The 26,354-nt window shown below is 40.4% G+C and overlaps 1 protein-coding gene across 1 annotated transcript in view; it reads left to right on the forward strand.

The window, feature by feature from the left end:
* LOC149323444 (T-cell surface glycoprotein CD4-like) overlaps window positions 1-25,198 on the forward strand; it is a 40,461-nt gene extending 15,263 nt beyond the window's left edge. Inside the window, exons 3-11 of the mRNA XM_089511288.1 lie at window positions 5,721-5,813; window positions 9,269-9,442; window positions 9,551-9,691; window positions 9,842-10,108; window positions 11,391-11,693; window positions 16,358-16,594; window positions 16,954-17,072; window positions 17,209-17,276; window positions 24,219-25,198. Coding sequence (XP_089367414.1) covers window positions 5,771-5,813; window positions 9,269-9,442; window positions 9,551-9,691; window positions 9,842-10,108; window positions 11,391-11,693; window positions 16,358-16,594; window positions 16,954-17,072; window positions 17,209-17,276; window positions 24,219-24,249 — 1,383 coding nt within the window. The 5' untranslated portion in view covers window positions 5,721-5,770 and the 3' untranslated portion in view covers window positions 24,250-25,198. The remainder of the gene's footprint in view (window positions 1-5,720; window positions 5,814-9,268; window positions 9,443-9,550; window positions 9,692-9,841; window positions 10,109-11,390; window positions 11,694-16,357; window positions 16,595-16,953; window positions 17,073-17,208; window positions 17,277-24,218) is intronic.
* Window positions 25,199-26,354: the final 1,156 nt, after the last annotated feature.

Consider the following 26,354-nt stretch of genomic DNA (forward strand, 5'->3'; position numbering starts at 1 on the left):
CTTCCAGGTGCTTCGGTGGTGCTATGTTTACATATTGCATGCTGCCAGAGCTGCTTAGAGCAGCCCATGGATTGAAGCAGGCAGGAAAAGCCTTTTACTGGATTTTACTGGATCTCACAGCACCTTTTAGCACCATCTACCATGACACTCTTCTAGACCACTTTGCTGGGATGGAACTTCTATGTATTGCTTTACAACAGCTTTGTTCCTTCTTGAATGGGTGAGCTCAGAAGTTGCTGCTAAAGGATTCCTGTTCAGCTCTTTGGTCATTTGCCTTTGGAGCCCCTTGGCACTCTGCTCCTGGTGCTATTTAACATATCCATGAAACTGCTAGAAGAGGTGTTGTTCAGAGATTTGAAACATAACATTAAAAAAAGAAGTTGACAACTGCTGGAAGATGTTGTCTAGACGTCTGAGGTCTGGTGCCAATAGTATGCTGATATCATTCACCTCTATTTCTCTGCTCTGCCCGATTCCAGGGAAGCTGCTTTCTATCCAATTACCTGACATCAGTAATGGAATGAATGGAACATAACAAACTGAAGCTTAAGCCAGACAAGACAGAGGCATTTCTGATCAGTTGAAAGGTATATCAGGGCATAAGGATTTATCTGTGCTGGAATTGGTTTACAGTCTCCCAGAAATTCTGGAGGTACTCCTGGACAAAGCACTGAGCCTCAAATTTCCATAGGTGGCCAGGAGTGCATTAAAGCTAGTGTTCCTGCTGTATTCCTCCCTGGAGATATCAGATCTGGTTATAGCAACACATTCCTTAAGTATATCCCATTTGGCTTACTGTACTGTGCTCAACATGGGGTTGTATCTGAAGAGTGCTTGAAAACTTCAATTGGCTCAAAGAGCTGCAGTGAGGCCATTGACAGAGAAAACATGAGCACTAGCTAACAATTTACAAAGCTGGTTTGGCCAATAAATCCCTATATAGCACAGGTCCAGATTATCTATAATGTAAGGACCACATTATAGGGATGTGGTGGCTCAGGTGGTTAAGACGCTGACTCTGTTGATTGCAAGATCAGCAGGTTGGCAGTTCGAGGCCTGGATGCTGCATGATGGGGTGGGCTCCAATCACTAGTCCCAGTTTCTGCCAACCTGGCATTTTGAAAGCATGCAAATAGATAAATAGGTACCACTTTGGTGGGAAGGTAAACAGCATTCTGTGCAATCACGCTGGCCACATGATCACAGAGTAGTCTCTGACAACACTGCCTCTTCGGGTTAGTAACGGAGATGAGCATCGCCCCTATGATCAAACACATTTGACAACCTTGTCAACGGGGAATACCTTTATCTTTCCTTTCAAGGACCCAATTATTTATATTCATTTCTTAAAATATTTATACCCCACCCTCAGGGTGGCTAACAATAGCATTAAAATAGATTAAACAGGCTAAAAACAGTAAGAAAGTATAAATAAAATAAAAACATTTTAAATAACATAGTTAAAAACAGATTTTAAAAGTTTAAAAAACTGTAACAGGCTTGAGTTGAATAAATAAGGCCCAAAGGGTTTGGCAAACAGCCACGTTTCAACTTAGTGCCTAAACGACAAGAGTGTTGGCGCCAGTTGGGTGTCCACAGTCAAGGTGCCACAGCTGAGAAGGCCCTCTCCCTGTGTCTCAAAACAGTGTATTGACCTCACTGGTGGGACACAGAGGAGGCTCCCCCGCAGATTTTAATCCTTAGACATGCACATATAGGGAAAGGTGGCCGCTCAAGTTATATAAACTACTTTTGTGTTTGTTGTTGTGCTATTTTGTTTAATAAAAATGAATTATATCTATTTTAAAAAGTTGAAGGCTTTCACAGCCAGCATCCATAGTTTTTGTGGGCTTTTCAGGAAATAATAATAATAATAATAATAATCCATTTAATCTCGAGGAATCCAAGTGGATTACAACAGTAAAACAAAATACAGTTAAAAGAGAAATACGTTAAAAATTCCAAAATCCCCATCCCTTCCCCCAATTATAAAAGCATAATTAACTCTAAAAAGAGATTAAATCAAAAAAGACATTAAATACAATAACAATTAAAATGAAATAAGGGTTTCTAGTGGGGTCTGGGTAAAATAAAGATAAATATGGAGGATAATGGAAGAAAAAGGAGGGGGGAGGTAATGTGGCTGTGTACTGGAAGTTTATTCCTGACGTTTCACCAGCATCTGTGGCTGCCATCGAGAATTCTGGCATGGAAGTGAGTGAGATATATACAGTGGAACCTTATTATACACGAGGGATCCGTTCTGGATCCCTCCGCGTATAAAAAAATCCGCCTATGCTCGAGCCCCATTGTTTCCAATGGGGCTCGTGTACGGCGGCGCGGCGGCGCGCGAGGCGCAACGGGTGCACGCACCCATTCAATTGAATGGGACACGCCGCCCCTTCCGCCCCACGCGCATCGGCGGCTTTGAGCGCCTATGCTCAAAGCCGCCTATAAAAAGGCAGCGTATGCGGAGGCTCCACTGTATATACCGTGTGACCCTTGGTTGAGAGGAAGTGATTTACCTGTTAATCTCTGTGTTGGTCTGTTGTTGAATGGCAAGGCCTCAGGCGAAACTTCGCGAATAAACTCTTCCAGAACATAGCCACATCGCCCAAAGAAACCCACAAAAAAACTATTTTAAAAGTATCGTGCTCCCAAGCTGTTTAAAGGGTTAAATGTCATCACTTCCCTAACCAGCTTTAAGGCTGAGCTGAAAACCATATTGTTTAGGGAAGCGTTCTCAGGGAATTTGTGATTGTCATCTGGCTGTCTGATAATGTTTGATGTGATGTGATCTGCTTTTATATTTGATGTTTTTAATTTGTCTTTTCTTTTCTACATGGTAATTTTATCTATTTCTCTATTTAATTGTTATTATCTTAGAGTGTACGCCTTGGGCAGACTTTTATATACTCCTTAATTTTACCGACTTTGTACAGCGCTGTGTATAATTACAGCGCTCTAGAAATAAAGTTTAATAATAATAATAATAATAACAAGTACCTTGAATTCAGATCAGAAATATATTGGCAGCCAGTGCAATTCTTTCAAGACTGGCATTACATGCTGCCCATGTGATAGCAGTCAGCTGCCAAGATGCTATGTTTTGCACTTGCTGCAGCTTCTGAGTCTTCTTCAAGGGCAATCTCACATAAAGCAACGATTAAATGTGGAATAGATGGGAACACCATCATCTGAATCTATAATTGGCTGGAAAACCATGCTGAAAGAATTGTCAGCAATGGCTGAGCTTCAAACTGGAAGGAGGTCTCGAGGTTTCTGTCCCAGGACCCTTACTTTGACATTTTTATCAATGACTTAGATGACAGGGTGGAGGGAATCCTTATCAAGTTTGCAGATGATACAAAACTGGGAAGGATGGGTAAAAAATTGGAAGATAGGAACAAAATTCAAATGGACTTTGATAAACTAGAAAAATGGGCAGAAATTAATAAAATGAAAACCAATAGAGAGAAATGCAAAGTTTTACATTTAGGCCACAAAAACCAAATGCACAGGGTATAGGATGGAGGATATATGTCTCAGTGGTACTACAGTCGGCCCTTCTTATACGTGGATTTTTTATACACGGATTCAAGCATACACGGTTTTGTGCCTCAGATTTCAGATCTGCCATCACCAACACCTTGGTCCTGTTTCTTGACTGATGAACAGGAACAAATCGATGTCCTAGTTACACGAAAGTCAGCTGCATGAGGTCCCCAGATTTTATTTTGAAAGGGGTTTTTAAAATGTGCATGAAATGTGCAGACAGTACCTGATAAAAATGTCAGAGAAATTTCTGAATAGGTTTTCCAGTGATCCTACGATCTGCTAGTTGTTACTGTAGAAGTGGGGTAGTGCCCTGACTGCTAAAGCAAAGTACTGGAAATTCAGACGGATTGTCAAACACAGGTTTTCCTGTTGCAGAGTTTTGCTTGGCATGGTGCACAGAGTTCAAGTTGCATGAGAAGCCCTGCCTGCAACCATTATTGAAGAGAGTTGCTCATTGATTGTTGTCGTACACCATGAAGTGCATGGGCCGTTGGCCATTTGACTCCCTGGTACTCTCCTCTCCCCTCTCGCTTGGCTGCTGTTGGCAATAGCCAGAGGCAGGGAGACAAGGAAAGATAATGCCATGTGATGCATTTCATCGGCTCACTGTTATTGTTGTAGTCTGGGAGGGAGACGTGTAGTGCTTGATGGGCAGCTCACAGCCACTTATGGACTAGTGTTGATCAACTTACAGAATGGTTCATTGCACATGGGGAGAAATGATTGCAGCATAAATTCTTGTCTGTTTTTGCCCTACCATGTCACAAAGGATGTTCTGAAAATAAACCACTGAGGATTTTAGTGGTAAAATTTTGGGGTTTAGTGTCACTAGTATGAGGATGACACCCAGCTCTATCTCTTCTTTCCATCTGATTCCAAGGACGCTGAAATGAACCAATGTCTGCTGTCAGTAACGGCTTGGACAAGAGCAAACAGATTGAAGCTTAATCCACACAGGACAGAGGTGCTCCTGGTCAGTCGTAAGGCAGCAGGGAATAGGGACTTTGCCTATGCTGGATGGGGTTACACTCACCCTGAAATCTTAGGCTCATTGTTTGGGTGTTTTTCTCCTGGATTCAGCTCTGAGCCTGGATGCCCAGGTTTCAGCAGTGGCCAGGAGTGCATTTGCACCATGGAAACTAGTGTGCCAGCTGCACCCATTCCTTGAGATGTCAGATCTGGCTGTGGTGACAAATGCCTTGATTACATCTCGTTTGGACTACTGTAATGCACTCTATGTGGGGCTAGCTTTGGAAACTGTTCAGAAACTCCAATGGGTCTGAAATGCCGCAGCTAGAATACTGACCAGGGCTAGTTATAGGGAGCATGTAACTCCCTTGTTGGAACAGCTTCACTGGCTACCAGTTTGTTTCTGGGCATAGTTCAAAGTGCTGGTCATGACCTATAAGGTCCTATACGGCTTAGATCCAGACTATTTGAAGAACTGTGGCCTGTTACAGACTGCCAAAATAAAGCTGCTTTGGGTCTCTTTGGAGATATGCTGTTTAAATGATGCATGCACCCTAAGAATCCGGAAGCTGCACCAAAGCTGCACTCCAGTGCTTAGGAATGGAGTGTGGCTTTGGCGCGACCTCTGGGCTCTTAGGACCCATGCATCATTTAAATAGCATACCTCCAAAGAGACCCGAAGCAGCTTTATTTTGGCAGTCTGTAACAGGCCTGTATCTCTGCATACGAACCTGCCAGAACACTAAGATTGTTGGGGGAAGGCTTTCTCTCAGTCCCACCACCATCCCAGGCTTGCTTGGTGAGGACATGAGAGAGAGCCTTCCCAGTGGTTGCACCTAATCTCTGGAACTCCCTTCCATGGGAAGCTAGGCTGACCACCTCCCTGCTTGCCTTTCAACAGCAAGCTAAGATGTTTTTATTTAAGCAAACATTTAAAACATAAGCATGCCACAGTGGTTTTTATATTGAGCATGTGTATTTGTCATGCTTTTTAATTTTTGTATATTTAATGTCATTTTATATTGTTTTTAGATTATTTTAACTATTTTTAACTTTATTGTAATGTTTTTTAAATCTGTGAGCTGCCTTGGGTCCCTTTGGGGAGAAAGATAGCAAATAAATAAATAAGTAAATAAATAAGTAAATAAATAAATAAATAAATAAATAAATACATTTTGGCTTTCCCCTGCTAGGATTTCTTGGACAGAAAGAGCCATCCTTCCATACTTGTGTGCCAGTGGAGATGGCCTTGAACCGCATTCTTGTTTCTTTTGTCCTTCACCTGGGTGAGTTATTTTTATTCATTTAAGGATACATATGGCACATTGGCAATGTGACAACAAAGAGCCAAGCTTCCTTTTAGGGTTGGAGTGGCACTGAAAGGTCCCAGAGGGAACAAACTGTGGGCATGCAAGGTACAGGCCACCATGAGCATGTAACAGTGATTTAGCACCTGTTTACCCTCGTATGTGTCCCTTTTGCTCTAAATGTGGGACATTCCCATCCATTCATCCATTCTTTAGGAAAAAATTACTGAGTTCAACTACACTAAAACACTCAATTGAATTGTGCTCCACCAGGGAACTATTACGAAGGAAGGACAAAGATGAAAGTGCAAATGCAGGCTTAATGCTGAACATAAAGAAAACAAAAATAATGACCACAGAAGAAACACATAAATTCTACCTAGACAATGAGGAAATCAAAATAGTAAAAGAGTTCCTCTACCTAGGATCAAAGATTGATCAGAACCGAGACTGCAGAAATCAGAAGACTAGGAATGGGGAGGGCAACTATGGAGATTATGGAACTTGACTATCCTTGAGGGGATAGATGTGTATTTAACCCATCAATGACTGATCTTACCACATTCCCCGTGGGCAGTCCATATGCTACCTGGTCTTATCACATGCTTTTCAAAACAGGAAAATCTCGTGTATGGATGTGAAAGCTGAACAGTGAGGAAAATAGGAGAAAAAGCAACTCATTTGAAATGTGGTGCTGGAGAAGAGTGCTGAAGATACCATGGACAGCCAAAAAGATAAACAAATGGGTCCTAGAAGAGAACGAGCCCAAACTCTCTCTGGAAGCCAAATTGAGGCTATTCTGCTTTGGCCACATCACAAGAAGGCATGACTCATTAGATAAGACAATACTGCTAGGAAAGATGGAGGGCAGTAGAAAGAAGGCCACATGCCGGATGGATAGATTCAATCAGAGAGTTTATGGGCATGGATTTACAGGAACTAAACAGTGTAGTGGAGGACGGGAGTCTTGGAGATGTCTTGTCCGCAGGGTAGCCATGAGTTGGAGTTGACATGAGGGCAGTTAACAACAACAACAAAAACAACAGGGAACATGTACTCTTAATAATAGGTTACGCTAATTTTCTTGTACTTTTTTTTGCATTCTGCATATTTTATTGTCAAAAAGATCCCCCAAAACTTTTTGTGGGTTGCTGCAATCCAGGGCTAAAATCCTGTGGGCACTTTCCACTAATGTGAAGTCAAAGGCTTTCATGGCTAGCATCCATAGTTTTTTGTGGGTTTTCCGGGCTATCTCTGAAGATGCCGGCCACAAATGCTGGCAAAACGTCAGGAATAAACTCTTCTAGAACATGGCCACATAGCCCAAAAAACCCACAAAAAGCTTTACACTAATGTTTATACTTTTTCCAGGATTGTGTAATAAAAGTGAGGGAAGGCAAATAAAGTCTGCTAGTTGTGAGTAGCCTATCTCTCCAGTGCCTGACTTCCCTCCATTTAACCTACTGCAAAAAACAGGATTCCAGCCATTATCTCCTGGTCTTAAAGAAAACTGCCTTTTGCTAGTAACAAACTAACTGTCAAAAATCAAGCGAACCTGGGATTTGGGGGAATAAACTCTGAGCCCTACACTATTAAAACGCTACTGTTTTTTGTTAACTGCCTCTAAGTCGCCCCTGACTAATTGCAACCCTGTGGATGAGACGTCTCCAAGATCACCTATCCTTGACTGCTTTGCTTATGACCTGTAGTTTCAGGCTGGTGGCCCTTCCAGATGATCCATCTGGTGTATGGTCTTTCTCTCCTTCTACTATCCTCTACTTTTCCCTGCATCATTGTCTTTTCTAATGATTCATGCCTTCTCATGATATGGCCAAAGTACAATAGATTCAGTTTGATCATCTGGGCTTCCTGGGAGAGTTCAGACTTGATCTGCTAAATGACCAATTTTTATGTCTTTTTGGCTGTCCATGCTGTCCTCCGCACTCTTCTCCAGCACCACATTTTTATCTGTTTTCTTCACTGTCCAGTTCTCACATCCATACATGATGATGGAGACCACAGTGTCTTGAACCAATTCTAACTTTAGTGTTCAGCTGTATATCTTTACTCTTTAGGATCTTTTCTAGTTCTTTCATAGTTGCCCTTCCCATTCCCAGTCATCTTTTAGTTTCTTGGCTGCAGTCTTCATTCTGATTGATGTTTGATCCAAAGTATGGGATTTCTAAAGTACACTTTAACTTCTGTGGCTGCCTCCAGTGGAATTCTGGGGTTTGTAGTTTAGTGAGGCCCAAGATCTCTCTGAATGAGAATTCTAAATGCCTGTCCCTAAACAGCAAATCCCAGGATTGCAAATCATAGAATTATAAACTCATAGAGTTGGAAGATACCCCAAGGGCCATCCAGTCCAACCCCCTGCCATGCAGGAAGTCACAATCAATCCTCAACAGATGGCCATCCAGCCTCTACTTAAAGACCTCCAAGGAAGGAGACACCACTACAGTGATGTTGCCATGGCAGTTAAAGTGAAATATAGTGCTATAGCAGTGTAGTATAATGCTGTTCTTAGTAGTTGTTATGATTCTAGACAATTGGGGTGACCCACACTCTTGGCCCTTGGTGCTGTCCAGCACTTTCCAAGTCAGTCAGTGTTCAGATCTGCTGTAATTGCTGCCATCAGTCATTCTTTCATTTAAAACCAGGCACACGAAGCCTCTAGAACAGCTTGAAAAAACTACTGATGTAGCTCCAGTGAATCGCTCCCTGTTATTACCAAGGGCTGATCAAAATGGCTATTCATCGCTCCTGAGTATTAATGCTAATATTAAACTTACATAGGCTGCATCTGCACTGCGGAAATAATCCAGTTTGACACCACTTTAACTGCCATGGCTCAATGCTATGGAATTCTGGAAATGGTTGTTTTGTGAGACATCCAGCTTTCTCTGTCAGAGAGCTCCAGTGTCACAACAAACTAACTGCCATGGCAGTTAAAGGGTGTCAAACTGGATTACTTCTGCAGTGAGGATACAGCCATAGTGTACAATGTCAAGAAGCTTGTGAACTTAAAAAAACCACACCAAACACTTTTAAAATCCTCATTTAAAAATACCCCAACAACATTAATATATGAAAATGAAAGTAGTATGAAGCAGAAAAGAATGTAGTGTTGTGGTTACATTTGTGAGCTTTAAGCATTATAATCTTCAGAATCCAATGCTACGGTTACCAGAGTGAAAAATGGAGAAAATTGCAGAATGAAAATGCTTGTATACCTTTAATGGTAGTGCAGAAGCAACAACTTAAGATGGTGTTGCTTGTTACCTGGCCAGCAACACCTACTGAAATTCTCCCTTCTTCATAACCATTAAGGAAAGGTACAGGAGCCCTCTCCAGTTTTCCCTCTGCCAATTTGATAATGGGGAATATTTTACTTGTTAAGATTTCTTCCTTTTTAGAACTTCTCTATCTTTCAGGGATAATCCTGCCTGTTACTGGGGCATCAAAGGTGAATATTGTTGCTGGTGAAACTGTTGTCCTTCTTTGTCCAAATGGTAAAACAAAAACAGAAAATCCAGCCAAAGTGATCTGGAAACATGAAGGAAAACCTGTAATTACTTACATTCGGAGTCAGGAGAAATCTTTTATGGGTAAGACTTCAATTGTACTCATTTCTCATTTCCACCACAGGAAAAGAAAGCTTTGCTTTTAATAAGAACATTTAACTACAAAAAAATACATTTCCACTCTTTTCAAAGTTGACAGCTCTGCAAAATACAGACTTGTAGATGAAAAGAAAGGGAATTTCTCTTTATGGCTGCCAGATGGAAAAGAAGGGCAGTATAGCTGTGAAGTGGAGGAAGAGCCTCCTCTTATCTATGATGTTCAACTATGGCATGGTGAGTAATATGATATGGGGATCCTTTAGACAGAAAGGAAGGGGAAACATCCAGTCCCTCTTCCTCTCTCACCTTCCCAGCAATTCCTTGGGAGGACGATATAAGAGACCCCAGAGTAAAAAGAACTCAACCAGCTTATTTCCTTCATAGGGAAAATATCTGAACGTGGATACGTCCTGCAGGGTGAGACTCTGCTACTAGAAGTGACGACATCTGGCAAGGAGTATTCTGCATCCAGGATTGAGTGGCTTAGCCCACACAAAGCAAAAGTAACAGGCAATGAACCACGTTGGGTGCTGGAAAACAATAACCGGAAGCTGCAGATAAAAAACCTTTCCATTCAAGAGGACCATGGCATCTGGGAATGTCACGTCCTGCCTGATGGGCCCCAGATCACTTATAATGTCAAGGTGATAGGTAAAAGAAACCAGAGAATCTTGGTTCCAAAAGTCTATAACCTCCCCCTCCCAGATCTTATATCATTTCTTCACATAAAACTCCATCAAGCATGGCACGTATTCTGCCAATATTGCTGAGCTGTACCAAATTATAATAGGAAAGGCAAAATACATTTTTCAGATTGTATAAAAGCCAAAGTCCTGAAAGGTTAAGGTTGCTTCTGCATTAGCCCTTTAATCTGGAACTGCCATTTTAGTCACATGTTCTACAAAATGCAAGCAATGTTATTGCCAAATCACTGCATCCCTATTTTCTGTGTTGTTCTCCTTTATATTTTCAAAAATATATTGGGTCAAGGTTTTTGCACCTAGCCTTACTGACAGAACCAAAGTTACCAGTGCAGAGAGGTAAAATGCTTTTGAAACTCTTGGCTCCTGTGTAAAAGTTTCCCACTTGCAGATATCGTCTGCATTCAGTTTCACCATTAGAGTCCTCTCTGAAGACTGTCTGGGATACTAATGGAGAAACTGATGCAGTACTGAGGAAGTCAATGAATTTACTTCGAGGGTGTTATTCACTCACAGGGAAGGAAATGTTGTTTTCTGAAACATGTTGGGCTTAACAAAATGTTGGCCTTTCTGGAAAAAATTATTCCATGTTTTTCTTAATAAACAACTGTACTTCAGGTTGTTATAGGAAACTGGAACAGAATCTCTCCTGATAATATGAGTGTGCTGTTAGGATCAGATGGGAGCTGATGTTCCTTCAAACATCTTGATACCAAACCTGACAGGAGTTAAAAGTGATATTGTAATTAGCACCTTGGATTTGGCTCATAAATTGACAGGGAGTCAATACCAGAGCAATATAAGACCATTCCCCACGAGCATATTGAACTTTTTTTGGAGGCGTGTATTGCAATAGTTTACCCTGAATGTGACCAATGACCAAGACATGTGTCTGGATTTTTCCTGGAAGCATTAAGCTGGCCACTCTTGGAGGCAGGCTTGAGTAGACAGACCTTTTGGCTAACTCAGTGGGGCTTCTCTTAGGTCCTACTCATTGGGAAACTTCCTAAGAAACCATCCGATGTTTCTTCTCTTAACTCCATCATTGTCATCATCTCACTTTATTAGAAGGAGCCGAATAAAGGCTCCTTTATCGATTAATAATTATTATGTTATTACATAGTACATAACTGTGTAGAATTCTGAAGAAAAAATCCTGCTCTGTGAAGTTGGTAAGATGGCACTGAAAGTAAAACTGCTATTGATTTATTTCTTCTCTACCATAAAATCAGGTTTTCTCAATGCATTGGGTGATAGTGACACAAGGTTTGCAGCTGTAAATAACAGTGTGGTCCTTTCATGTCCATTGAGCATCAGCCTCAGAAAAGAAAAGAGCCTGGAAAACTTTCTCCAGAGTTGGGACCTCATGAAGGATAATAAGGTTCTTATAAAGAAGGACGTAAAGCTTGCCAACAGCACTTTTCCTGCCAAAGAGATACCCAACGTCCGGTTTGAGGATGCTGGAAATTACCACTGCCATTTCACATTTGCAAAAGGGCATTTGAATAAGTCGATCCATTTAATAGTGATGAAAGGTAAGAAGTCTGGCATTTGCATGATGTTTCTGAATGGCACAGAATTCTGAAAGTACAGATCATAGAAATTGTTACATGGGAGCAAATAGACTGCCATATTTTTATATTCCAAAAAACCACTGAGCTAAACAAAAATCAACATTTCTATTCTTTTTTTCCCATAATTATCTCTTCATTATTGAGTTAGTTTAAAACTTTTTAAAACTACCCTCCTCTTTATAGATATCAGAGGAGTATACTATATAATTGTAAGCCACTCTGAGAGCCTTTAGGGCTGAAGGGTGGGGTATAAATACCGTAAAAAAATTAATAAAGTATACAAAGACCATAATTAATAATCATAAAGGAGCTTAGAGGCAGTTTTAAAAAGAGAACAGACACATCATAACCATACTCGATAAATGAAAGAGTGTTGAGTTGATGTTGACAAGACTGTAACATCAGTACCAATTATACAACCATAGCAAGGTATTCTGCAACTGAGACACCACCACAGAGAAGCCCTCTCCCCTTTTCACTATTTTCCCTAACAAGGATAAAAAGGAAAAGCTTCAGCTGGAGATCTTAAGACATAAGTGGGGTGGCTGACACAAGTGCTATTGGGGTATGTGGGCTCCAAGCTCTGTTGAACTTTAAAGGTAAGCACCAGACAACTACAAATGCACTTGCTAAGTCTGCTTTTGCTCAGTCAGATGACCCCTTCAGCTATTATCATCCATTAGCCTGTAGCCACACGTCTTTGCCTTTCTTCCTCCCTCTTCTCCTTAGTAATGGCAAGCTAGCTTATTACAGAAGGTTCTTCATTTAACAAGCCTTTGATTTAAACTACGGTAGGCCTATCTGCCAATGCGTTTTGTTTTTTAAATTCAAAAATGTCAGTTGATTAATCGTCTGCCTGTTAAGATTTAGTATTCAAACAAATGTGTATATTATTAACATTGCAGGCTTTGATGTATTCAATGAACTCCATAGCTTAAAAAAGAAATGATGTTACTTTTCAGCTCAATACCCTGGACAAGTGCTGGGTTGGTAGATTCAAAGAACTTCTCCTTTAATGTGCTTTTGACAAACTACAGTCAGCCCTCTGTATCCATGATTCTTTAGGCATGGATTCAAGCATCCATGGCTTGAAAACAATCATTCTCATATTCCAAAAAGCAAACCTTGATGTTGCTATTTTATATAAGGGACGCCATTTTGCTATCCATTGTATTTAATGGGACTTGAGTATCCATGGATTTTGGTATCCACAGAACCAAATCCCAGCAGATACCAAGGGCCCACTGTAAATAGAATAGGCTTTTAATATATTATACCATACACACATTTTTGCCCAGTTTTTATGCACAGTGTGAATTACCTGCATGTTTATCCTGCATGTATTTGCACAATGCTATACTTGGTCTCTGAGAAATGCAGTACTGTCTGTAGATCACCAGAACTTCTGTGCTGGCATTGCATGTGCCGGATCAGGTGTCGGGATGCCCTTCCATACCAAGTTACAAGCATCTTGACCAGGTGAGTTGCCATCCATAACACTCCTTAAATGCAAAACACTTTGCTCCAGACTTCAGTATCTTCCCAAAGAGGACATTTTTGATATGAGAAATTGGGCACCACCAGCCCAAGCTATCCCTTTTAATTATGTATTTTCTAGCTTCACATCCTAGCCTAAAATGTGATGGGAAAGGATCTTTCAGCCTACTTTGTTTTTTGCCTTTGCTCTGTTATATTCCTAACTAAAGTAGACCCATTGTGTTCATTAATAGTTCTGCATGTCTATTTGGAGTTGACTAATAAAAAGGTTTCTTGGCATACTGCACATTTTAAACACCAGTTTACAATGGCTCTCATAGAAAAACATTCCAGTCAAATTAAACCATCCAAAAGATGAATTAGTGCTGTTAGTTTTGCTAATCATTGGTTTGCCTTATAATTATGTTTATGTACACAAATCCCTCTTCTTACCAACCCCTTTCAGTTCAACTGAAATTCTGGGCTTTCCAGTTCTAGGAATCATATGAAGTCTACTGCCTTTCCAATAGTGGACACTCCTCTACAATACATACATACATACATACATACATACATACATTTATTTATTTATTTATTGTACTTATACCCCACCCTTCAGCCCTAAAGGCTCTCAGAACGGTTTGCAATTATTATTATTTTTAATTAGATGGTTCCCTACCCTCAGGCTTACAATATAAAAAGACACAACATAAAAGGAGAAGGGAATGGTGGTGGGAAAGGGGATCATGTCCAGTGGTTCTTCTCTCCCTCTGAGGCCTGGACCAAGGCAGATGGACTGGAGGGAGGGCTCTGCTTCTTATTAACTGTCATTGCACCTAATTTTTGGTTACATGTTTTATTTTGTCATTGGTAATATTTATTTAAGCAAATAACTTTAGAAAACAGTTGACACCCCATCTATGAAGCAGGGTTCTCATGCCTGCTTTATTGCAAAACTCTATTCGTCCTGTATCCATATCAGCACATGAGATCAGGGAATTTTCCCCACTATTCAAAACCTGTTTCCCACCTTTGTCCTTTTAAATACTTTTCACACTCATGGTTGTGACTGAAATTGTCTCTCTATTACCACACCCACATGTTTTGTATTTCTATTATAATTCCCCTCCTCCACCACCACCACCATCTCCACCCTCCACTGATATATATGTCTATCCAGAGAGGCTTCACCTTATGTACCTGATGAAATGGATTGGAGTCCAATAAAGCATATGCTAGAAACCTCTTTCTCTCAGCTAGTCTCAAAGGTGCTACAGGATCCCTTTGCATCTTCTTATGTTGATACAGAGCAGTACGGCTATATCTTTGAATCCTATTACAATAAGATTTAGGACAAGCTCTTCCTGCTGTTTCATCAAATGTGGTGACAAAAGTAGTACTTCTCATATACTGGTTTTTTCCCTTGGTTGTAAACAGCTTCAGTGATGTGATTTTGGACTTTATCGCACACACAAATTTAAACGTTTTGGGGATTACCTTCTGGGGATTACCTTCCGTTGGCAAAATATCACGCCCGTCAGGACTGGACGCGAACGGGTGTGCGCCGGGGGACGGAACAGGGACTGTTGGAGGACTGAATTGTGTGCGATAAAATCCGGTTTTGGGCGGCTGCGCACGCACACGAGCGTCCTCCTTCGGTCCCCAGAACTTTTAAATTTGTGTGTGCGATAAAGTCCTTTGTCAGACTGTGGAAAAAAAGAAGCCCTGAAACTCCCCTTTCCCACTTACTACCATTAGATGTCCAGTATCCCTTAACTGGAATTCTGAAATATGAAATATTCCAAATTCATCCACATGGGTGGCTGAGATAGTGACACCTTTGCTTTCTTATGGTTCAGTGTACACAAACTTTGTTTCATGCACAAATTATTTTTAAAATATTATGTATAAAATTACCTTCAGACTATGTGTATAACGTGTTTTCATTGTTAACTGGTCTTGAATCATGGTGACTCTGTGGATGAGACATCTCCTATATGAACTATAAAAGAATTTTATGTTTAGACTTGAGTCCCATCTACAAGAGATCTTGTTTTGTATATGAAAATATTCCAAAATCCAAAACACTTCGGCTCCCAAGCATTTCAGATAAGGAAGACTCAACCTGTATTCTCAGCTCCTCCCAGGCTACTCAGACTTTCATGGCTTTCCACAACACATGCCTTTCTTTTCTGGGAAGATACATTTCCATATATAGAAACTTAACTTTATTGAGAGACATGGGATCGTGTAGTGGATCTCTCAAGCAGAGCCACTGATACACTAGAAGCTGAACAGCTCACCAGCTTACTCCGTCCCACACACCATATCTAGCAGAGAAAGAAATCCAAATTAGTCTTCTTCATAATGTACATACTCGTCCCTCCACATTTATGGCTTTGAGTTTTGTGGATTTGATTATATATGGATTTTATTAATATGTTCTCTCTAGGAATATCTAGATCCTCCAGCACAACTCCATGGTCCACTTTAACTGAAAGTCACACTGAAGGACCTAGAGATTCCTAGAGAGAACACTCCACTAGGCATTTGTAGCTCCCCATTGCAATTCTGTGGTCAATGTCTGGCAAATGTTGACCACAGAGTTGCACTGGAGCACCTAGAGATTTCTAGAGAGGTGTTCTCTCAGGTAAAAACATAGTGTTTTTGTTATTTGCAGTTTTTCCACATTTACGGGGGTCCTGTGCCCCTAAGCCCAGCAAACGTGGAGAGATAAGTATAAAAATTATGTTACTTATTAATACTTTTTCATAATCAACACAGTGTTGAAGAAAAGGAAGGGTGCTACATGGTATCAGGAAAGTTGGAGCATCTCTTTCAGAGAGAGCTCTTATCATACATGTTTCATGGAAGACAAGCAGGGAAGAGAGAGAAAGGTGTGATCAGAAAACAAGGGAAGGCTATGTGATGTTGGAAGAGCGTGGGTATAAAGAATCAATCACAAAAACAAAAAGGAAGTTACCATAAACATGCTATGCCTAAACTCCTTAGAGAGTAACAAGCAATAGGACTGCCAATGAGTATAAGCATGCAAAGAGTGCTAACTCCAACAAACTCTCCCTGCTAAAATTTGTGGAAGCTGTGTGTCTATGGTTCCTCTCACACACACACCCTTTTTTTACCCACAGTCTCTGCCAGTGACCCTGTGCCTTTCTCTGAAAAAGCAAATGTGCCTTTGTGCTGCCACATTGCTGCTCCTGCTTCTCTCAAGGCTGAATTGTGCTGGGTCCATGTGAATGAAATCAGATGTCAGTCCCACCCTCAAAAGCAGAAGTTTTGTCAGGAGAACCCAACTGTGGGGCTTTGGAGGTGCGATCTCAAAGTGAAGAACGACGTGAAGATCAGTATTAACTACACTGTTGTGGGTAGGTTCCAGGGGTGGGAGCTCAGGAAAAGCAACAAAGGCTTGGATCCAACTCGTAGTCCAAATCAGAGTTAACATGCTGAATCAATGGAAACTTAATAAGCCAACACTAATGTAATTTTTTTTTATTCAAGGGATCAATCTCCATGTGGAAGTAACAACTGAATGTAGGCTAAAGGCTTGCATCATCTTAAGTATTTCAAAGATTTTATTATTTTCATGAGTGTATGGACAGACAATATGTTCAGTAGATTTATGTGGGAACAGGGATCATCTGCACATCCATCTCATGCCTCTGTCCAACTTTCCTCAAGATATCCTCCTCCTCCTCAGTTCTTTCACCAGTTTTCTCTCCCACAGAGGTAGACACTGTAAAGAATGAATTCCCATTGGTAGCAATACTCTCTGGAGTTGGTGTGATGCTGCTGATCTTTGCAGGCCTGTTTGTGTGTGCTGTTAAATCTATTAAGCAGAAAAGGGTGAGTCTTTGTGTCTCTCTGTGTATGCGTGCCTGTAAGCGGAATGGGGAGGGAGAATGGGGCACATCTACACACAATGGGAAGTAGAAGCAAACTTGATTCAACATGGAAGTAACTCTGCTTTGTCTTTTGGCAGCAACAAGCAAGGAGGATGGCCCTGGCTAAGCAGCATTTGCTTGCAAAGAAGACTTGTCAGTGTGAAAGGTAAAAGAGTCAGACAAGTGGAGGATATCCTGGACTCTGCAATGTATTTTTCCAAGCCTGCCCTAAGTGGGGGTTGGGGGGCTCCCAGCTTACCCTTCAACTGTCCTGATTTGGCAGGAGCAGTCCCTGTTAATCATCTGTCAGTCCATTTTTCCAGCTGGTTGGAAAATGCCCCAGTTTCTCTCTCCTCTCACTTTCCCTCTTTTTCAACAAGGGAGTTTATTGCACAGGCTTGTAGAACAGGACCGGAGCAGAACAAAAGGGGGCAGGAATGGAAAGGAATGGGGAAATAACATATATTACCACATGGGAGAACGCCGCCGATGCCGCCAGAAGTCCCCAATCCGTGCCCCATCCGTCTCACAGTAGCCAATTTTCAAGAACGATTCTTCCAGCGGCATTGGCGGCGTTCTTCCATGCGGTAATATGCGTTTTCCCCCTATTCTGTTCCCTTCCCACCCTCTTTCGTTCCACTTTGATCCCATTCTACAAGACCTATGCGATCAACTCCTAGGATTGAAGAACTAGAGTCCCTAGAGTTGACTTCACCATACATAATCCTTAGTAAAAAAAAATTGTACTAATATTACTCATAAATCGTAATTTCCATATATCACTGAATGTAAAGGTACTAGTTGTGAGGTAAAACAACTAGCAAAATGTAAATTATACCTATAAATTACAATATCATACACACAGCCTAAATGTATTTACATGTACATAGTTTCATGTGATTTTAGGCTGCCTCAATAGAAGTATAGTGTCTAAATCAAGGGAACTAATAGTGCCGCTGTATTCTGCTTTGGTCATGTCCAGTTCTGGGCACCACAATTCAAAAATGATGTGGAGAACTGGAGTGGGTCCAGAGGAGGGTGACCAAAATGGTGAAGGGTCTGGAAACCATACCTTATGAGGAGAGACTTAGAGAGCTGGATATGTTTATGAGAAGAGACAGTTAAGAGGTGATCATAGAATCATAGAGTTGGAAGAGACCGCAAGGGCCATCCAGTCCAACCCCCTGCCATGCAGGAAATCTGATATGATAGCCTTGTTTAAATATTTGAAGGGATGTCATATTGAGGATAGAGCAAGCTTGTTTTCTGCTGCTCCAGAGAGTGGGACCCAGAATAATGGATGCAAGCTGCAGGAAAAGAGATTCCACCTATACATTAGAAGGAGCTTCCTGACAGCTGTTTGACAATGGAACACATTCCCTCAGAGTGTGGTGGAATCTCCTTCTTTGGGTTTTTTTAAACAGAGACTGGATGACCATCCATTGGGGGTGCTTTGATTGTGAGTACTTACATGACAGAATGGAGTTGGACTGGATGGCCCTTGTGGTCTCTTCCAACACTATGATTCTATGTGCTTGAAGTGGAAATTTGGTTTGAAAATTTTAAAGAAAATATTTTATTTTAAAACCTGGGGTCCCTCCCTACTTCTCCCACTGGGCCTCCCTCCGCACCCCCCCCTCCCTTCAGCATTTTAAAGGAACACAGGAAATCCCCACAACCCATTTCTGCCCAAAGGCAGATGTTTGGGCACAAGAAGTGTCACCCCACCCATTAGGGTGTTACCTGGTGTGGCCTGCACCCTCTAATGATGCCCCACTCTCAACCAAAACAATCCTGTTCCCAGGCCTGCCCCTCCTTTCCATCTTGTCCCAAACATTCCCATTGACTTGATCTTGATGGTTCAAAGCACATTTTTCTTTCTCCTCACATCTGCTCATTAGCCAGCTTCCCAGAAGATAAGCAATCTGTCCTCCCAGCATCACTGCTAGTCCTGCATGGCCCATCATCTAATATTATAAAGCATATACAAAATATATGGCTGGTAAACATGGAAGGACCTAAGATCCTAACACTTTGGCTATCTTTGTTAATTAGAACTACACTTTAAAGTTCTAGCTGATGGTTGATTAGCTAAACAAAGCTTGCAAGTCTACAGAAATACAGTAATTAGTTCTTGTTCTTAACTTCTGTCAAGTTGACTTTGAATTATCGGAACCCTATAAATGACCCAACGAATGAGAGTATGACTTGCCCAGGGTCACCAGTGGGTTTCTGTGGCTCAGTGGGATTCAAATCCTGGTCTCTAGAATTGTAGTACAACACTCAAACCACTACACTATGGTGGCTCTTCCTTCTACCTTACCAAGCATTATTATCTACTTTACCTAGCATTATTACTTTTTCCAGTGAGTCATGTCTTCGTTATATAATGGCCACAGAACAACTGTCTCAGTTTGGCTTGGCTTCCAGGGAGAGTTCAGGCTTGATCTACTCTAGGACAAATTTATTTGTCTTTGTAGCCATCCATGGTATCCATAACATTCCTCTCCACCACTACATTTTAAATGAGTTTATTTTCTTCCTATCAGCTTTCTTCATGGTCCAGCTTTCACAACTTTACCTATGAATGGGAAATGTGATGGCTTGGACCATACGATGGCATGGAGGATTTCTTAATATTCAGTTCTCTCTACAATCTCTACATTTCAGGATCTTTTCTAGTTCCTTAAGCTGCCCTTTCAGGTCCTAGTCTTCTTCTAACCTCTTGACTGCAGTTTCCTTCTGATTAATGATTCAGCCAAGGTGTAGAAAATCTTGAAATATTTCAATGTTTTCATCATCGGCTTTAAAGTTATGTAAATCATCTGTGGTCATTTTTTGTTTGTTTTCTTAATGTTCAGCTGTAAACCTACCTTTGCACTTTTTTCCTTGACTTTCTTCGTTACTCCTTTCATGTCTTTGTTATTTTTTGCTAATAGTATGGTGTTATCTATATATCTTATATATATAACTGTTGATGCCTCTTTCTTCTGAGTCTAATCCTGCTTTATTGTATATAAGTTAAATTTATAGGGTGATCAAATGCAGCCTTAGAATAATAGAATCATAGAATCGTAGAGTTGGAAGAGACCACAGGGGCTGGCCTGGCCTCCTTGCCAATTGGAAATGGAAACCATTCCATTTTTCTGTATTCTGTCCTGACAGTAGTCTCTTGTCCTTAGTACAGGTTACACATCAAGACAATTAAATGTTGTGGCACACCAATTTCTTAAGAAATATCTTACTTTTTCATGATCTACACAATCAAATGATTTGCTCTATAAAGCAAAGGCTGATTTTCTTCTGAAATTATTTGCTGCACTCCATTAGCCAACGTTTCTTTGCAATATGATATCTAGTGCGCCTTCCTTTCCTGAGCCCAGACTGGACATCTGGCATATCTTGCTCCATAAAAATCTTTGTTGTAGAATTTTGAGCATCTGTTTGCTTGCATAGAAGATTAATGAAACGGTCTGATGGTTATTGCAGTCCCTGATATCCCCTTTCTTGTGGTTTGCAATGTATATTTAATGTTTCCAATCTATAGGCCTTTCTTTTGCTTTCCATATTTGTTGACAGATTTTGGTTAGAACTAGGGTAAACTATGCCTCTGTAGCTTAAAGTAGCTCTTTTGGTATGTCATCTGTTCCTGATAATGTATTTGTCCAAAGTGCAGGTTCCATTTCACTTTCTAAGATTGTATGTCCATCTTCAAATGGTACTTCTTTGAATAAATCTATCACCTTATTATTTCTTTTATATAGTTGTTCAGTATATTGTTTTCTTCAGCCTTTTATTTGTCCTCGGTCATGTAATGTGTCCCTCTGCTGGTCGTATAGCATCAGTAAAACTTGGGGAAAGCTGTTCTTTATAGTTAATGTAAAAGGATTTAGAATATAATGCTAGAGAGTGAACTGAGCTGACTAAAGAACAGGCAGATAATAACTGCCATGTATATAATAATTTTAAATAAATTACATAATCAAAAGTATTGTATAGTTTTATAAAGAATTTGATATACACATATGCAAAAAGTAATTGACAATATTAAATGTCGCCACCTTAACTAATAGTCCTTATAATAGCATACTTGGCTTAAATGCTGTAGTAGTGAGCAGAAGTCCATGAACAAACTACTGTTTTTCAGGTGATATCCATATAAACAGTTATTATTTATTTATTTATATATATAGCGCTGTAGATTTGCACAGTGCTGTACATAAAAACAATAAATATAAAAGAGTAAACCTGCCTATGGCATACCATCTAAGAAATAATAGGATAATACATATAAAATACATAGCAATACAGGAAATGGTTCAATAAAACAGGCAACAAAAAAGAACATCAAATAGCAAGTGACGATCATGCAGTTGCCTCTTTGATTGCTTGAATAACATGTTAGTGATGAATAAAGTGCTAGCCTTGCAAAATTCAATTAGTTGCTCTCCTACTTCATTTCTTGATCTAATAATCTTTGAGTCTGCCCTGTTTCCTACTTTTGCAATTCAGTCGCCTATGATTAGCAGCAAGTCTTGTTTTTGTGTGTGATCAGTTTCCTCCTGGACTCCAGCACAGAATCTTTCTTCTGCTTCTGCCTCTTTGATTGGAGCAGAGACCTGGATTATGGTTAAATTCATTAGTTTCCCCTGACATGCTATTGATGTTATTTTGCTTTATATTCTTTGACTGTTTTTGCTAGCTCTCTCTTCCCTATTAATACCACCGGACTTCTTCCTAAATTTTCATTTCCTGAGTAAAAAGCTGTCTAATTATCTGACTCAAAATGTCCCATTCCTGTCCATGTTAGCTCACCCATCTCAAGTATTGCAATGTTTATATGCTCCATTTCTTGTTTTAGTAGTTCTAGCTCGCCCTGATTCATGCTTCTCACATTCATCTTCTTATAATATGTGTTGTATAGCTTTGGATTTTCCTTTCACTTCTAAGCATGTCAACAGCTGAACGTCCTTTTGGCTTGGGTCCAATTGCATCATTAGTCACAGCACTACTTGTCTTCTGCTCTACCCCAAAATCTTGTTGAGCGCCTCTTTAGCAGTCTCATCTTCTGGCACTGTCCCTTGTTTCATTTTGGATTGTCTCATCCTGGTGCAGTGGTTTGAGCACTGGACTATGACTCTGGAGACCAAAGTTCAGCTCCTTGGTCTGCCATGGAAACCCACTGGGTGACCTTGGGCAAGTCACAGACTCTCAGCCTCAAGGGAAAGCAAAGGCAAACCCCTTCTGAACAGATCTTGCCAAGAAAACCCCATGATAGGTTCACCTTAGGGGTCATGATAAGTCAGAAAATACTTGGAAGTAGACAACAACAACAAGGGACTTTTTCTGCAGTTCGCCCCCAGACTGTAGAATGACCTGCTGGAAGAGCTTAGATGGCTGAATGTGCTGTCTGAATTTAAAACAGCATTGAAAACTAATCTTTTCCAGCAGGCCTATCCAGATGATTTTTAAAACAGTAAATTGTAAATGATGAGTTTTAAATGCAGATTTTTTAAAAAAAATATATACGTGTGTCTTGTTTTTTGTGGGTTTTTTTTTAAACTGATGTATGTTTTAACTGAAGTTGTGCTTTAACTGATGCATATCTGATGGTCTGTCGTTGTTCCCCACCTCAATCCATGGGAAGAGATGGGTAGGAAATAATAATAATAATAATAATTAATAATAATAATAATAATAATGGCAAAATACATTCACAAAGGGTCTACTGTCCTCTTTCTGCATAGTGTTAACAAGTGTTAGCGATGGTGTCACTATTGTTGTCTGTGAAACAGCCTCCACCAGTGTCACCCCCCCACTATTGATTCTCCCTAGGAGTTGTTTAACACATTTAGTTTGGCTCCTCAGCAAAAGGTTGTCTGACACGGGAGACCCTACCAACAGCACTAGAGCCAGGGTTGTGTGGTGGTTTGAGCGTTGAACTATGACTCTGGAGAGCAGGGTTCAAAGCCCCACTTGGCCATGAAAACCCACTTGGTAACCTTGAGCAAGTCATATTCTCTCAGCCCCAGAGGAATGCAAAGGCAACCTACCTCTGAAGAAACTTGCCAAGGAAACCCTGTGATAGGTTCATCTTAGAGTTGCCATAGATCAGAAATGACTTGAAGGCAAAACAACACACAATACCATCGACACTGCTGCCATCAGCATAGCCTCTTGCCCGACAGTAGCATGGAATCCCGCCACTGTGGAAAAATAGTGCCAAGGTGATAACTTGTTACTTGTGCAGAGACAAACAATATACAATGGTGTTCAATCAGAAGTCAAGGGAGCAACTACTCTTCAGCAACTCATTTTTGCCTTTTTAAAAAACATTACATTAAATGTACAGTCAGCCCTCCGTTTTTTAGAGGATCCGTTCCAAAACACATACATACACAAACACCAAAAATGAAGATTTGCCTATATTCAAGCAGGGACATAGCCGGGAGGGGGAGGTTCTTGGGGTCCGGACCCCCCCACTTCCATTAGAAAAATGAATGGTGTGTGCTGCTGCGCTGCGGCACCCAAGCCCCATTATAATGGTGGCACTTAGTCTGGACCCCCCCCTTCCTAAAATCCTAGCTATGTCCCTGATTCAAGCCCCATAGACTTGAATAGGGCACGTCCCTGTGAGTGAGCGCAGAGTGTGTGCTGCAGGAGCACACCCCAATGAAAATTACGGAGGTTGCCCTTCTGTGAACATTCAAGACTGTGGACCTCAAGCCAAGCCCTCCCTCCAGTCCATCTGCCTTGGTTCAGGCCTCGGAGGTAGAGAGGAACTGCTGGACCTCTTACCCTTTCCCGCCACCACTCCCTTCTGCTTCTGTGTCATGTCTTTTTAGATTGTAAGCCCGAGGGCAGGGAACCGTCTAACTAAAAGATTGCATGTACAGCGCTGTGTAAATTTACAGCGCTTCATAAATAAAGGTTAATAATAATAATAATAAGTCTGAGAGAAAGGAGGGGCGACTTACTGTACAATTTACATTGCAAAACCAAGTGCATATATCTACATGGAATCTTTAACAAATGACATCCCCTATTCTTTCAATTGTTAAAGCTTGCCTACCTATCATGGATTAAAATTTTCTCTTTTATTTTACAGGGAGCTGATAAATGATTACTACCACACCTGAGATAAGAGGCTCAATCTGCCATTGACATCAGATCTGTGCTGGCTTATTTCATTATTTTCTTTTCTTCAACCTTTCTTCCATTACATAAGCATGCAGCCCCACAAAAGCTCTGAGGCCATGGCATACTTGTTGAATATATGACTAAAGACAGATAACCCTTTCTCAGATGCTGCTTCTAATATTCTCTAGTGTGATTATTAACACCATGTCCATAAGCAGCAAGTGAAAGAAGGTTCCATATCTCTTGAAATGATTTTCAGCAATAATGTAATTCAAATCTCAAAAGTGTGCAAACAACTATTATACTTTTTAATTTCTAAATTTCGGACACCTTTTCCATATCTATGTTTAAAAGTGCAGTAGGTCAAAGTCAGAAAATGATCTCAGGTCTCTGTAAAATGCAGACAGTCAAATGTAAAAGCTGGTTCTGACGGAGTGGAGCAATTAGCCTTTTTTAAAAAATGTACATTTACCTAATCCATGCTTTTTATACTAATACGCAAACTGAAACCTAGTTCTATCCATTTACAGTTTTCAAATGTTTCAATGTAGTTTGTGTACACAAATGTGTATATTAGTAAAGATAATGTACAAAAATTGCATATTAGGGGACATGATGTGCAAAAAAAATGCACATGTCATGGAAAATGGATAAAAACAAATTATAAATATAATAAATGAATGAATGTTTGAAATTTACAAAAAGGAAAATGGAGACAAAAATGTTTATATTAGAAGATAGTCACAAAAAAATGTGCATGCAATTTTCGTGTGGATTCTGAAATGAGGAAAACCAAAGTCAAACCAAAACTGACAAATTGATTTATCCCTTCTCATAGTTAGCAATTAAGGAAGTTGGAGATGGAGGAATAATAAGTACCTTTAATATAAAAAGCAATCTATGCCCATGATTTTTAATTTACTTAACTGAAAGTTTTTTTCATTTATTTTTGCCTATTACAGTATTGTATTTCAATAAAATGTTTTCAAGTAAAATATTTTCAATACTTTCAAAATATTTTCTAAATATTTTTAATTATTCTAGTGTTTGTGTTTTATATTGGCCAAACCACTTGGAGACGGATGCAAAATTATTTCTTTTGGAGCAACACTGCAGAATGCTGCCTGCATATTCTCCTTTATACTTTCTAAATAGCCTAAAGGCACCAGAACTTGCCTGATCTTGGAAGCTAAGCAGGGTTGGCCCTACTTAGTAATCCTCAAAAAGGGAAAGGTGGGATGCTATCATCATCATCATCATCATCATCATCATCACCACCATCATCATCATCATCATCAGGATGGGAGACCACCAAGGAATACCAGGTGCTATAGGCTATATTTCAGAAGGAGGAAAGGCAAAATCTCCTTGGAATATTACCTTGAAACCAGATCCCATTCATGGGGTCACACTATAAGTGACTTGAAGGTGCCTGTGCTCATGTGCACACATGCACAAACACACAATATAAAGGTTAGAGACTGCCTCTTCTTCTTTCTCTTTTTCTCTCCCTTTTAAATGAATATTCTCAGAAATTTCAGGGAACTGCTCTGAACTGCAAAGTTCCAGAAATGTTAGTCTTTTCTTCTACTTATATCACCAACCATTTCCAAATGGCTACAACAAAAGACATATCTTTGCAACCATTTGTGACTACTTGTGACCATTTTCATCATCTATTTTAGAAATATTGTACAAGCAATGTGGTCACAATTGGAAGACATTTGTAACTGGATCCCCAGTGAAACTTACTAGGCGAGCCGGACAGTTGCACATTAAAACCCTTGTTAAAAAGCACCCCAAGCTTTGTGTCAGTCCTTAATCTAGACAAACTGCCACCCAGCCATCCACCATATATTTTGATCTGCCTGGGCTACAGCAGAGATGTCATCACACTAGTCAGAGGTCCTTGTAGTAGAAAAGTCATGCACTCTTTCATTTCCCCCTCTTTATTTAATACAAGGGCTACCTAGCCTTATTGTTTCTCTTGGGGACAGAGAGGTCACATCGGAGAGCAGAGGGAGAGGGTACACAGACCAACTACTGGAATTAAAATGACCACAGTTTTTTTTAAAGATAACAGCCACTAGCACCATGGTGCAAC

This window comes from Sceloporus occidentalis, unplaced genomic scaffold (genome assembly GCF_023333645.1).
Source record: "Sceloporus occidentalis isolate IW3139 unplaced genomic scaffold, rSceOcc1.0.p SCAF_1, whole genome shotgun sequence".
Lineage (NCBI taxonomy): Eukaryota > Metazoa > Chordata > Lepidosauria > Squamata > Phrynosomatidae > Sceloporus > Sceloporus occidentalis.